At 29.1% G+C, this 13,160-nt stretch overlaps 2 protein-coding genes across 2 annotated transcripts in view; one reads left to right on the forward strand and one right to left on the reverse strand.

Moving 5' to 3' along the window:
* The window catches only part of LOC145314992 (uncharacterized), an 80,011-nt gene that overhangs the window by 46,549 nt on the left and 20,302 nt on the right, over positions 1 to 13,160 (forward strand). The window contains exon 10 of the mRNA XM_080155061.1: positions 10,396 to 10,455. Within this exon, the coding sequence (XP_080011187.1) occupies positions 10,396 to 10,455 (60 nt within the window). The remainder of the gene's footprint in view (positions 1 to 10,395; positions 10,456 to 13,160) is intronic.
* LOC145315340 (uncharacterized) lies at positions 3,108 to 4,595 on the reverse strand. The gene is made up of 3 exons (XM_080155348.1): positions 4,384 to 4,595; positions 3,701 to 3,817; positions 3,108 to 3,399 (listed from the first exon to the last, which is right to left on the reverse strand). Exons 1-3 carry the CDS (start codon positions 4,541 to 4,543, stop codon positions 3,236 to 3,238), a joined length of 441 nt encoding a protein of 146 aa, XP_080011474.1. The 5' UTR covers positions 4,544 to 4,595; the 3' UTR covers positions 3,108 to 3,235.

The raw sequence follows: 13,160 nt of genomic DNA on the forward strand, positions 1-13,160 counted from the left end.
ACACATCCAGACAATTAGCTCAGACTATCTGTCTATCTATCTATCTATCTATATATACATCTATCTATCTATCTATGTATAATGTCATCACACAAAGATAGATTGGTTACACATCCAGACAATTAGCTCAGACTATCTGTCTATCTATCTATCTATCTATATATACATCTATCTATCTATCTATATATAATGTCATCACACAAAGATGGATTGGTTACACATCCAGACAATTAGCTCAGACAAAAGATAGAATATGTATTGTGTATCTATCTGTCTATCTATCTATCTATCTATCTATCTATATATCTATCTATACAAGGTGTTTAAAAAAAACTGCGTTTTCCAGTTTTGGGAATCAACCAGAAGGAGCAGGAAAAAAATAATTATATGTCCATATTCTCTGTAAAAATGTACTTAACATTTACGTAAGATATCTCTAAAAATGAGGCTTTTCTGAAAGGTATATGTAGAGTAAAAATGCCTGATGCTAAAACTGTGATAACAATTAAAATCATTTATTGTGCAACATATAGGTTGAAAAGTGCAATATTAAAGTAACAAAAGGTTAAATCAATGTAACTATTTAAGATTTTTTTCATTTTTTCTTTTTTTGCTACATGCAAAGAGCTTTTTAGGTTCTTCAGAATTTACTTTTTCTTTTTCTCTATTTTAAACATCATTTTCAGTAAGGAATCTCTTATAATACTGTGCGCATTTAAGAATAAAACAAGTAACTTTTTATTTAATAACTTGATATTTGAGTAATTTGTCATGTATCAATCAAAAGGGATTAGGAGATTAAAGGGGGAGGAGTGAGGAATGAAAATGAAGATTTTTAATACTATCAAATTAAATTATAATTAAAGCAAGAATAAAGTTAACCATATGTTTTGTAAAAATAAGCATATTTAAGTTAAATTTAAAACGTGATCATTAGAATATTTCGTTGGGCATTATATATAATGTTGTTTTCAAGTAAAAAGAAGACTTTAGTTGAACGTTATAGCCCTAAATTCTACAAGAATAAAGCAACACACATACATTTTGAATTATTTGGGCTCTAAAAGGCGCTATTGTTTCAAGAGATATTAAAAATCACCTTTTATAAAATTTATCCATATTTTTATAGAGAATTAGAATATATAATTATTTTTTCATACTCCTACTGGTTGATTCCTAAAACCGGAAAACGCAGTTTTTTTTTAAACACCTTGTATATCTATCTATCATCACACAAAGATAGATTGGTTACACATACAGGCAATTAGCTAAGTCTCAAGATAAAATATGTACTGTGAATCTATCTATCTATCATTTCGTCTATTATTTGCTCTATGTATTTTTCTATTTATCTATCTGTTGGTCTATATACCCATCTATTCATTTATCTCTCAATACATATATTGATCTATAAAACAGTCTTTTATTCTATCAATCCAGCCATCCATGAATTTTCTACTTCGCAAAAGACAGTGGTCAGTAAATTACAATGGGACCAAAAGTTTTATAACAAAATGGTCAATTGTCTCTAAACCTTTGGGTAATTTTATTTAGAAAATTTTAAGTTCTAAGCATTTAGAGTCCAAACTTTTTAACCAATAGTTTTGATCTACAAAAGGAGTATTTTTATTTATCATCATTGATCCTCGATTTCCTATAGCAAATTAACACAGACACAATCTGTAACCCTATCAATCTATCATCTCTAAGACAATTAGCCAAGATTAAATCTGGCATTCAAAGAATTATTACATCTACCCATCTAAATTGTCTTTTACTGCAACCAAATAACATATCATGTAATATCCTTTAGGGGCTCTGTATTCAGAGGCAGGGAGGGGCTAGAACAATAGCTTAGATCTGTCCTAAGACTTAAATCTGAAAATTAAATGGCCTAAAACCATTACATGAGCTATTTAGAGCTTACATTAAGAAGAGCAGTAAGTTCAGTAGTTCTGCAGAAAAAAACCTTACTAATTTACATAATAGATAAAAACCTTATTACTTTATATGATAAGATGTATAGTAAATCATCAATCATTTTTCTATAATAACTGCCTTCAACTTAAAATAAATTATATTAGTTAATAAGTTTAATTAATTTGTGAAATATTTTATAAATCTTTATCTCAATCTAAGTTTCAAAAGCTTATGATCTACATTTAAAACAGTATGTAGAATATTTGAGTATATCTATCTATTTAATGATAACTATGTACCACATATATCAGAATTAATATTAAGCCTCTAAATATGTTGCTATCCTAACTTATGACCAGTTTTAGAGTCTTTAAATGACTAATTATCACAGTACACCGACAATCTTAGCTAGCTTACAACTGTACTGTTATACTACCTTAATTCATTTTTGTAGACCCAGGTTTTAAGCAACCAAACTCTGATTTATAGCTTTAGTGCTGTATGCATTAAGAACTTAGATGGGGTGCTACAATTTATTATTATTAACAAAGAAAATAACTCCTTTTTTTAAAAAAAACTATCATTTTATAAATTTCTGTTATTTGTTTGCTTAAACACTTTGGGGACTTTTTTTGGTTGATTCATACAGTTGAGTGATCAAACATTTCAACAACTAATTTTAATTTACAGAAGTGGTAATTTTGTATATCATCATTAAGAATGCTAATCAATATATGTGATAATTTCTTATCCCGTTAGATCCCTGGGTATATTGTATTGTTATAAGGTTATTTAAACTGGTATTTTGAATCCCTTCCACCCAAGTTTGAAGCATTGAAATGCTAAAGCCTCTGAAAGTTTGAAACAGATTTGTGACAGTTTTGCATAAAGTAAACATACATTGGACTGGTTTTATAGACATTGAATCATAATAATAACAGAAGAATTTAAACCAAATAAGCCTCTTATTATGCTGCCATACTACTGAAATTTATTGTTTATAGCAACTGTCTATTACCATTTATATATAAAGATCATATGAATAAAGTTCACCACATATACTTAATTTTAAAAATATTTAGTTGACTGAATTAAACTGACTCTTAATTAATTGATATATGGTGTAAGTTCAGTTTTTTATTTGTAAGATAATAATAGACTTAACATGTAAAATAAGAGATAAAGTTAAATTTATTGAATAAATAGATAAATAAATAAATATGTTTTGAATAAATATATCATAATAAAGTGGACTTTAAAAAATAATAGCTAAATGTTCTTGATTTCCAACTTGTTGAGTTTGATTTATATTGACTTAAGCAGATGGCTTGTAGACAGCTTGTGGGACAGGCTTATATTGAGGAGCAGGTTTATAGGCAGCTTGGTTGGGGGCAGGTTGGTAGGCAGCTGGGGCTGGCTTGGGGGCAGGGGCTGGAGGGTAAGTAGCCTCCCCAGTGTAAGTCACCTCAGCTACATAACCTAGAAAATTAATGCAGGTTAAAAAATGTTCATTGATTTTTTTGATGGATTTAATTTACTAAAAGCCATATAAACAGTTTTGAAAATGGTTTTCAATTTACTAAAAGCCATAAAAACTATTTTCTATAACTACATCACCATTGAAGGCTTGAATGGACAACAAGATTACCACTGTCCCTATCTACTGAACCCTATCTTGCTAAACTGCAGTTAAGGAAGCAGAATCTTCATTAATTAAAAAAGTTTTTGATATGTTTTTTTATTAAAAGCCATAGAAACTGTTTAAAGTTTATTTTCCTACCTGCATCAGCATTGACAGTGTAGGTAACAGTCTGAACACGACCGTCAGGAAGATGGACAGAGTAGGATCCACTGGTAGCGTACCCGTCACGGTTCTCTCCAACCTTGAAGTTGGCACCTAGATAGATGGATAGATAGATAGATAGGTAGATAGATAGATAGATAGATAGATAGATAGATAGATAGATAGTCTGGACACGACCATCAGGAAGATGGACAGAGTAGGATCCACTGGTAGCATATCACAGTTCTCTCCATCTTGAAGTTGGCACCTAGATAGATAGATAGATAGATAGATAGATAGGTAGATAGATAGGTAGATAGATAGATAGATAGATAAATAGTCTGGACACGACCATCGGGAAGATGAACAGAGTAGGATCCACTGGTAGCTAGATAAGTTTTAAGAATAGTTACCAAATAATCAAAATGAAGGATAAAATCACTGATTCATAAAATGAATAAAGAGTGCGAGAAATGGATTGTTAAGTTTATGAACATTTAAATTAATTTATTATTAATAAAAAGTTTTGTATCTTACTGAAGATTAAGATAGCAAGAAACTTTAAGTTAGATTAGAATAGAATTGAAGTTAAAAACTTTGAAATAAAAATGGTATTTTAGATAGATGGATATATAGATAGACATAGAAATAGATTAACCGATGAAAAGAAAGAAAGATACCTGAATAATCGTCAGCAACCGCATAATTATAGGCATAAACAGCTGGCCCCACGGGTTCAGCGGCTGCAGCTCCATAGGCTGCCTGTGCAGGGGCAGGTGGGGGAGCATCAGCTGTTACACAGCTGATCAGTGCAACAAAAATGGCGGCAAAAGCAATCATTTTAGTTTGGTTTGGTTTGGTTTGTTGTTGCTTGTATGAGTAAACAATTGAGAATGATGTTTTCTTGAAACTGTACAGTGATATTTATACTAATATATGATAAAGATAATAATACTTTAAATTAATCCAAATAAAGAGTGGATTAAGACACACACACACACTCACAAACACATACACACACACACAAAACACTAATCACACACACACACACATATAAACAAACAAAGCACACCCCTGTGATCAACAAGGATGTCAACATTCATAAGTAGCGAAGCACAAAAAATCATGGAAAAGTATTTTAAAGAGTATTTAAGATTTTTTATTTTTATTTATATTTTGTAGCATGACTGACAGACCGACGGACAAAGTAAATCACATACTGGATGTTCAATCTATTCTATTGGGAATCTCCACAAAAAATCAGTCATATATCATGACTAGAAGCTGAGAAAATCACATTTCTCCAATAACATTACGGACTGAAATACAAGGTGAATTATAGAGTAGCTTCATTTCTAAAAATTGCAAAATTAAGATCATAAAATGACAATGGTGTGATTATTATGATGTAAAATAAATAAAAACTATTACTATAATTTTCATAAGTATTTAAATTTATAGCAAATAAAAGATAAAATAATTTTTTAAAAGAACATTAAATTGTAATGTAGTAATAATGATAACAACTTAAATGTGTAAACAACTATTAACCAGTTCCAATAAAAATACGAGATACTTTGCCCCCTAGCCTCTAGGGAGAGGTCAGGATAATGGCCTAAAACCACCCAAGGACATTTAAAAAGATTTCATAAACAATACATCCCATTTAGACCAGCATTTCCTGATATATTAAGCTTCAGACAAAAAAAACCTTACTTCTTTATATAACTGGATTTAAAAATGGTTTATTTTTGCTAATCTATAGAATTGTTAGTTTATGCAAGCACCATATAATTACATATAAATTAAAGGCTTTTTCGCAACTGAACTTTACTTCGATTCAGGAATGGAGGGTTTTTTTATGTTTTTTTGTGCTGTTTATTACACTAGTCCTCAAAGTTCCATATTAACTATTTTTCTTAACAAATTTGGGGACTTTTATTGAATATTTATTAGTTGGTTCATTAAGTTAAATATCCAAACGTTGTAATCTACAGAAGGGGTAAATTTGTTATTTATCATATATGGGATGTAAATCAATTTATCAGCCATTGTCTTATCCCTTTAGATCCCTGACTTCGACGGCATGTAGTGGCTACTTAGTACGGTGGTTCCTATACTTGTTTAATACCAATAGTGTAACAGTTTAATTACAGCTTTGGCAAGCCTGCTTATATGGTGTTACAGTTCTGTTACTAAGTGACTTTAGGAATAAGTTTAAGAAAACTCTGTACAGGGATAGCCTGATATCTAGTTGCCGAATGTGTATGCAGTTTCCTGGGTGTTTCCTCATCCTAGCTCAATATTTACTACTAGCTACAAATCTTCAAACTTTCCTTGAAATAATCAAAATTTGAATGTGTAAACGATTTATACATTATACATTATAAATTTGAATTTTTGATTTTTTTTTTGAAGTTTGAAGATTTTTTAGCTAGTAGTAAATATTGAGCTAGGATGAGGAAACACTCAGGAAACTGCGTACACATTCGGCAACTAGATATCAGGCTATCTGTACAGGGTGTTAGCCAGGGAGGTAGGGAGGAGACATTGGACTGTAAATTACACTGGTACCAAAAGTTTTAGTTTCATGATCATTTCTGGGTTGGCTTTAAAAATTATGGGCCCTTTTCTACAATTTTGTTTATCATCATTGGGGAATTACTACCACTTAATTATTGCATAGTTTTTTAACCCTCTAAACCTTTTTTTTTGAAAAAAAATTGTATTTGATGTACGGGAGTTGTTAAATGACCAATGCCTAACCCCTACCAATATAACCAAACCAAACCTGTTTGATTGGTTGGTTCATTAAGTTCAGTGTTCAAACGTTTCAACCACTAATTTAAATCTACAGAAGAGGTAATTTTGTGTATCATCATTGGGGATGTACATGAATACATAGACAATTGTCTAATCCCATTAGATTCTTTTGTTTTCTGTACACAATTAGGTCTTTTTTTAGAGAAAACGCCTATTAAACTTCATTATCCTATCACTGTGTATTGTTGTATAACTTGGAGATATTCCAAGAGGGTGGGGTAAAACCAGGGATTTAAAGTTAGGGGGATAAGTTAAATTTAGCATAAAATTCAAGAACCCTAAAAGCGATAAATTGTATTATAAATATATGTACATCTAAAATAAATATAATTTTATAACCACGTTAACGCATTCATTGCTTTTAAAACTTTAAGTCATTTCTATTGAATTTTAATAAGTAAGTTTCAAACTTTTTAGCAATGATTTTATTACACAAAATAGGTAGTTTAATTCAAATTCATTGGGTTAATTAGGTTCAAGTAATCCGCAGGATTATAACAATATTGATTGAAAATTCATGTATCGTATTGCAAACAATCTTCCACGAATATCAAAAATCATATAAATAATAGTCCCTTTTAACTGCTTTTAATCTTTTAATTTTTGATTGTATATCCACGGAAAACTGTTTATAATACGTTGCGACATCTTAATTAAAAATGATATTCCTTTTTCAGAAGACACATATCCCTCCTTGGAAAGGGAAGGTTGATATTGGTCAATAATAACAAAATATTGCATTGCTTTGTACACACATAACTGTTCTTATACAACTACCAAACGAAAAACTAGAAAACAGCTTAAAACCATCACAGGACCAGTGAGTATATTCCCTGAAGAGTCCAAGCGGTTCAATGGTTACTGTAGGGTAATTAGGGTAGGTCCATTGATCCATAAGTAACGGTTAGCTCTTTTCATTAATTTTGAATTGTTTCAAACTTTGGATTAGGAAGCGCAGCAACTCTATAATCGTTACCAAAAAGTCCGTACGTCTATTAAAAACAAGCTGATTTTTTACTCTTTTTGATTTACAACATTATATGTGATATAATTATCCTAATTATCTAATTTTTGAAATTTGAATGATTCATTGGACAAATAGCTACAATATAAATGAATGCATGTCCTTTTTCTCTATCCTTTTACAAAAGATGGGACAATAAGCTGTTTATTACACTAGTACCCAAAGTTTTATATAATTTTTTTCTTATTCATTGGCTTAACCAATTTTGTGGACTAAATTTGATTGGTTAGTCAAATAAGTTGAGTGTTCAAACGTTTCAATTACTATTTTAATCAACAGAAGGGAAAATTTTGTGTCTCAGCATTGGGGATGTACATGAATTTATCGGCCATTGTCTTATCACTTTAGATACCTTTTAACAATATTGTATGGACTCCCCCATTGGTGTTTTAAGTGAAAGGTCTTGGCAAAAAAAGTGCAACTCTAAGCAAAAAAATATGAAAAACAAGGATGACAACATACAAAAGTTCCCAATTAATGAAAATATAGAATATTAGGGAAATCTTCTTTAGAAACTTCAGAAGCAAATTTTATGTTATAAAAATAATCTAATTAATCTTAAATTAAATTTGAATAGAATAAAAGTTGGGATTTTTTGTTTGTATGTAATATAATTAAGTCTTAAATATAACTGTTTGATTGGTTGGTTCATTAAGTTGAGTTTTAACGTTTCAACCACTTATTGAAATCTAAAGAAGGGGTAATTTTGTGTACCATCATTGGGAATGTACATCAAAATATCTTCCATTGTCTTAAACCTTTAGATCCCTAGATGTTATTTAAAGAAATACCATATAGGTCATTTTCACCCTTTAGCAAGGGTATAATTGATTTTAAATGAAGATTTCTAAAGTCAAATTGTAACAGTAAAATAACAGATCAATTACAGAATAATAAAGTGTTTAATCATACTGTCATACTATGATATTATCAATCTAAGAAACTCGTCAATTTCTGAACTTTTATGCTGGGATCTAATGTAATGGCCAATAAATTGATGTACAATGTACATACCCAATGATGATACACAAAATGTCCCTTCAATTAGTATTTCAACCGTTTTGACACTTAATCTGATAAACCAATTAATCAAAAGTCAATAATAGTCCCCAAAGTTGTTGAGTTAATAAAACGATCTTCTAAAACTAATAAACAGCCAAATTTCCCCTCCCTTTCTGTACTTTTATGTGATATAAAGACATTAATAACAATTCTTAATCTATAATTATAAAATATAATAAATGAAAACAATTAATTTTCTCAAAATTTTTTGGCTTTGCTTTGCTTTTCTTTATGTAATAACTATTTTTTTTGAAAATATTGGATGATTATTACGAAAAACATTTATCTGACTTTTTCTGTATACATATATTTAGAAATCTAACTATATATCAAGATACTTACTAGACAGATATCAAATATCAATCTATCAAACTATCTGTATATCTATCTTTTAATCTATCCACTTATTCATTGATTAATCTATATAATATACATTAGTTTATCTATCAGTCTAAATGCCTGTTTCTTTTCTATATCATTTTTACTGGTTATAGCTTAAAGTATAAATTAATTTTAAAAACCGCAGAAAATTACTGATAATCAATTATAAAATAAAATATTGGCTTAATTTGGTTTCTTTATTTTTTTTTTCTTCTCATTTTTTTACTGTCAATTTTGCTCTTTCTTTTACTTTTTTTACTATCTATCTATGTAAGTGTATGTTTATAAGGGAATTTTTCCTTTCGTGGCAACGCCCCTTAAGGGGCGATTCGTCGTATTTTTAAAATGGCTTTATATAGTTTTTTTTAGGTTAGGTTAGGTTATATTGGGTTAGGTGATTGCACCACTGGGTTAGGCAATTGGCGCCGCAGGGTTAGAGCCCTCCGCAGAAGCTAGAAATAGGAGAAAAGCTACTGTGAAAAATACGAAGAATCGCGACTTAAGGTGTGTTGCCACGAAAGGGACTTTACCCGTTTAACCCTACTAATACTATCTATCTATACAAGTATATATCTATCCCCCTATATATCAATGTAATTATATATCTATCCCCCTATCTATCTATGTAAGTATGTATCACTATCTATCCTACTATCTTACTATCTATATATCTATCCCACTATCTATCTATGTAAGTATGTATCACTATCTATCCAACTATCTTACTATCTATATATCTATCCCACTATCTATCTATGCAAGTATCTATCTATCTATCCTACTATCTATCTATGAAAGTATATGTGTTTGTAAAACTTTGTATTGTTCTCTAACATGCAAAGTGCATAGGAGAGAGCAACTTTTTAATGGTTTAATTTGCACCGGTTTAAACTTTTTATATATACATCTATCTAGTGATATATCTATCAATCTATTTATTTATTAACCTTTCTATCAATTTATCTATCAAACTATCTATCAATCTATCTATTAATCTATTTATCAATCTATCTATCAATCTATCTATCAATCTATCTATCAATCTATCTACCAATCTATCTATCAATTTATCTATCAATCTATGTATCTATCAATCTTTCTATCAATATATCTATAAATGTATCTATAAATGTATCTATCAATCTATCTATCAATCTATCTATCAATCTATCTACCAATCTATCCATCAATCTATCTATCAATTTATCTATCATTCTATTTATCAATCTATCAATTGATGTATGTTTCAATCTATTTATATATATAAATCTAACTATCTATCTTTCATTCTATCAATTTATCAATTCATCTATATATCAATCTTTTTAGCTATACATTTATAAATCGAATTATTAATAGTTATATCTATCTATATAACTATCAATTTATTTATCTATTTCAGGAGAAGATGTGTAGAAAGGATAGACCCCAATATTAATCTGATTCTTCTTTCTGGAGACAGGTATCTATCTATGTTTTTTATCTGTCTATCTATCTATCTGTGTTTGTTATCTATCTATGTCTGTTGTCTACCTATCTCTTAATTTTAATCTAATTATCTATGTTTATCAAACTCACTTCTGAGGCCAGCTTAATATTTGGCCTTGGCTTTTGTAGCAAATATTTTATATTTGAAGAATCAAAAGAAACAACTTAAATAATAATTTATTTAAGGTTTAAATTTAGCTTCTTAACAGAATTCAAGACATAAATAAATTAGATCTAGACAATAAAATAGTCTAGATTCAATATATGTCAGAAGGTTACAAAAGTCAAAAGCATTGAGAAATCAATGTATATCATTGATTAATTTATTGTTTCTTTCATTTACATTTTATTCTTCTTTTTATCCATATATTCATCCATCTATCCATATTTCCTATTAACATTAACCCTCTATGAATTATTCTAGCCATCCATATATAATCATCCATCTATCCATCCATCTATCAATCCATATACCCATCAATCTATCTATATATTCAATCATCTATTCATCCATCTATAAATCCTTAAATCCATTCATTCAGTATGAATAAATCTGTCTAGTTTCAAATATCCAAGGAAGTGTCAAAAATGTCTAAAATATTGGAGAAATCATTTCATTCATTTATCTTTTTTACTTTTTGCCTTTTACACTTTTCTCCCTTTCTATCTATTCATCTATTTTATAATTTGATGTAAAATGTTAGATCTGCCTATACCAACCTTTAAAACAACATAAATATGTCAGAGATCTAAAGGGATAAGACAATGGCCAATAAATTGATATACATTCCCAATGATGATGCACAAAATTACCCCTTTGTGAAGGAAAAGTTTGGACTCTCAAGTTATTGAACCAACCAATCAAAATTCCAAAAGTCCCCAAAGTTGTTAATTCAACGAATAAGAAAACGTTATTACAGCCTTTAGTCTCCTATCTTCCTGTAAATATGTAGTCAACTCTTACTACTTTTAACTAATGCAATATAATTTTCATAAATATTAACAATGATACAATTTTTTCAAAATAGAACATTGGTATCATGTCAGCCACGGCCACTTTGTTATTACAGTACTACAGTCGATATAAACTATCTTTCTATCTAACTAGAGGTTTACCTATCTTAATACAGCTTTCTATCTGTATATCTATCTTTCTAAAATGCTAAATATATCTTCTTTTCTATCTATCTATCCATCTATCTTGTATAAAAAGAAGATAATCTTGTAAAGCTTCTTAAATATTGGAAAACTTTTCTTGAAAATACTGTGTGCTTCAAAAGGTGCCCAAGAAATACTTTAAACTAAGTTACAGCAAGAGGATGTCTGTCTGTCTGTGTGTCAAATCAGGGTGGGAGGGGGCATTTGGCTGTTTATTATATTACTTGTTTTATTAAGTTTAGTGTCCAAGCGTTTCAACCACTAATTGTTGAATCATCTTTGGGGATGTACATTGATTTATCGGTCATTGTCTTATCCCTTTGTATCCCAGGGGTCCAGTAGAGTTTTCTGGGATAAGACAATGGATGATATATATGTACATACACCATCAATTATGTTAAACAAACATACCCCTCATCTAGATCAATATCAATAGCCATCAAATAAGATTATAAAATAAATAAATGTAAATTTGAAAGAAGGTGTATCAACTTTTTTTTTATAGCTAGCCGGTTCTTTTAGTAAGTAGTAGATGTAAAATTTTTCATAGAATTCAGATATGCAATCGGTTTTTTTGTAGACCTCTTATTTTTTAAGTAATTTAAGTTTTTAAAAAAAATAATTAAGTCGGTTTTAAGGTACTAAAACGCAACAAAATAAAAGAAGAAAATGGCCAGTAAGAACAAAAATAGTAAGATCTTTAATTTGACACCTTACTTTTAAAATTCTGTTGAGTAATTATTGAAAAAATCTATTTTTTTAACCTCGGTTTAATAAAAACTTTAGACCTAAATATTTTCTCAAACAGACATAAAAAACATGGGTTCATATATACCTTTAGAATCAGAAAAATATTACGAATCCATTGTAAGCAAAATTGAAAAAAAGTAAAAAAATAAACAAATGGCCAATTATATTTTTTGTTCCCTTTTTTACCCCCTCTTTACCCCCTTCCCATTTTTATACTCAATTCAAGAATTAAGACGTTGCCTGTACAATATAATATGATATTTTCATATAATTCCTTTTATTGTAGTTTATATACTATATTGTAAACTTTTTTTTTCAATTTTGCTTACAATGGATTCGTAATATTTTTCTGATTCTAAAGGTATATATGAACCCATATTTTTTTACTTGTGAAATGATAAAATTAAGTTCAAAGTTTTTATTCTCGTGGGTTTTAAAAAATCGATTTTTTCAATAATTACCTGACAGAATTGAAAAAGTAAGGTGTCAAATTAAAGATCTTACTATTTTTGTTCATAATGGCCATTTTCTTTCTTTTTTTTGTTGCATTTTAGTACCTTAAAATCGACTTAATTTTTTTTTTGAACTTAAATTACTTAAAAAATAAGAGGTCTACAAAAAAAACCGATTGCATATCTGAATTCTATGAAAAATTTTACATCTACTACTTACTAAAAGAACCGGGTAGCTATAAAAAAAAAAGTTGATACACCTTCTTTATAAATAATTATTTTGTAGACCCCAAACTTATGTTCATGAAACTTTAGTGTA

This window comes from Acartia tonsa, chromosome 3, assembly GCF_053477335.1.
Source record: "Acartia tonsa isolate MP-2025a chromosome 3, ASM5347733v1, whole genome shotgun sequence".
In the NCBI taxonomy this organism is placed as follows: Eukaryota; Metazoa; Arthropoda; class Copepoda; order Calanoida; family Acartiidae; genus Acartia; species Acartia tonsa.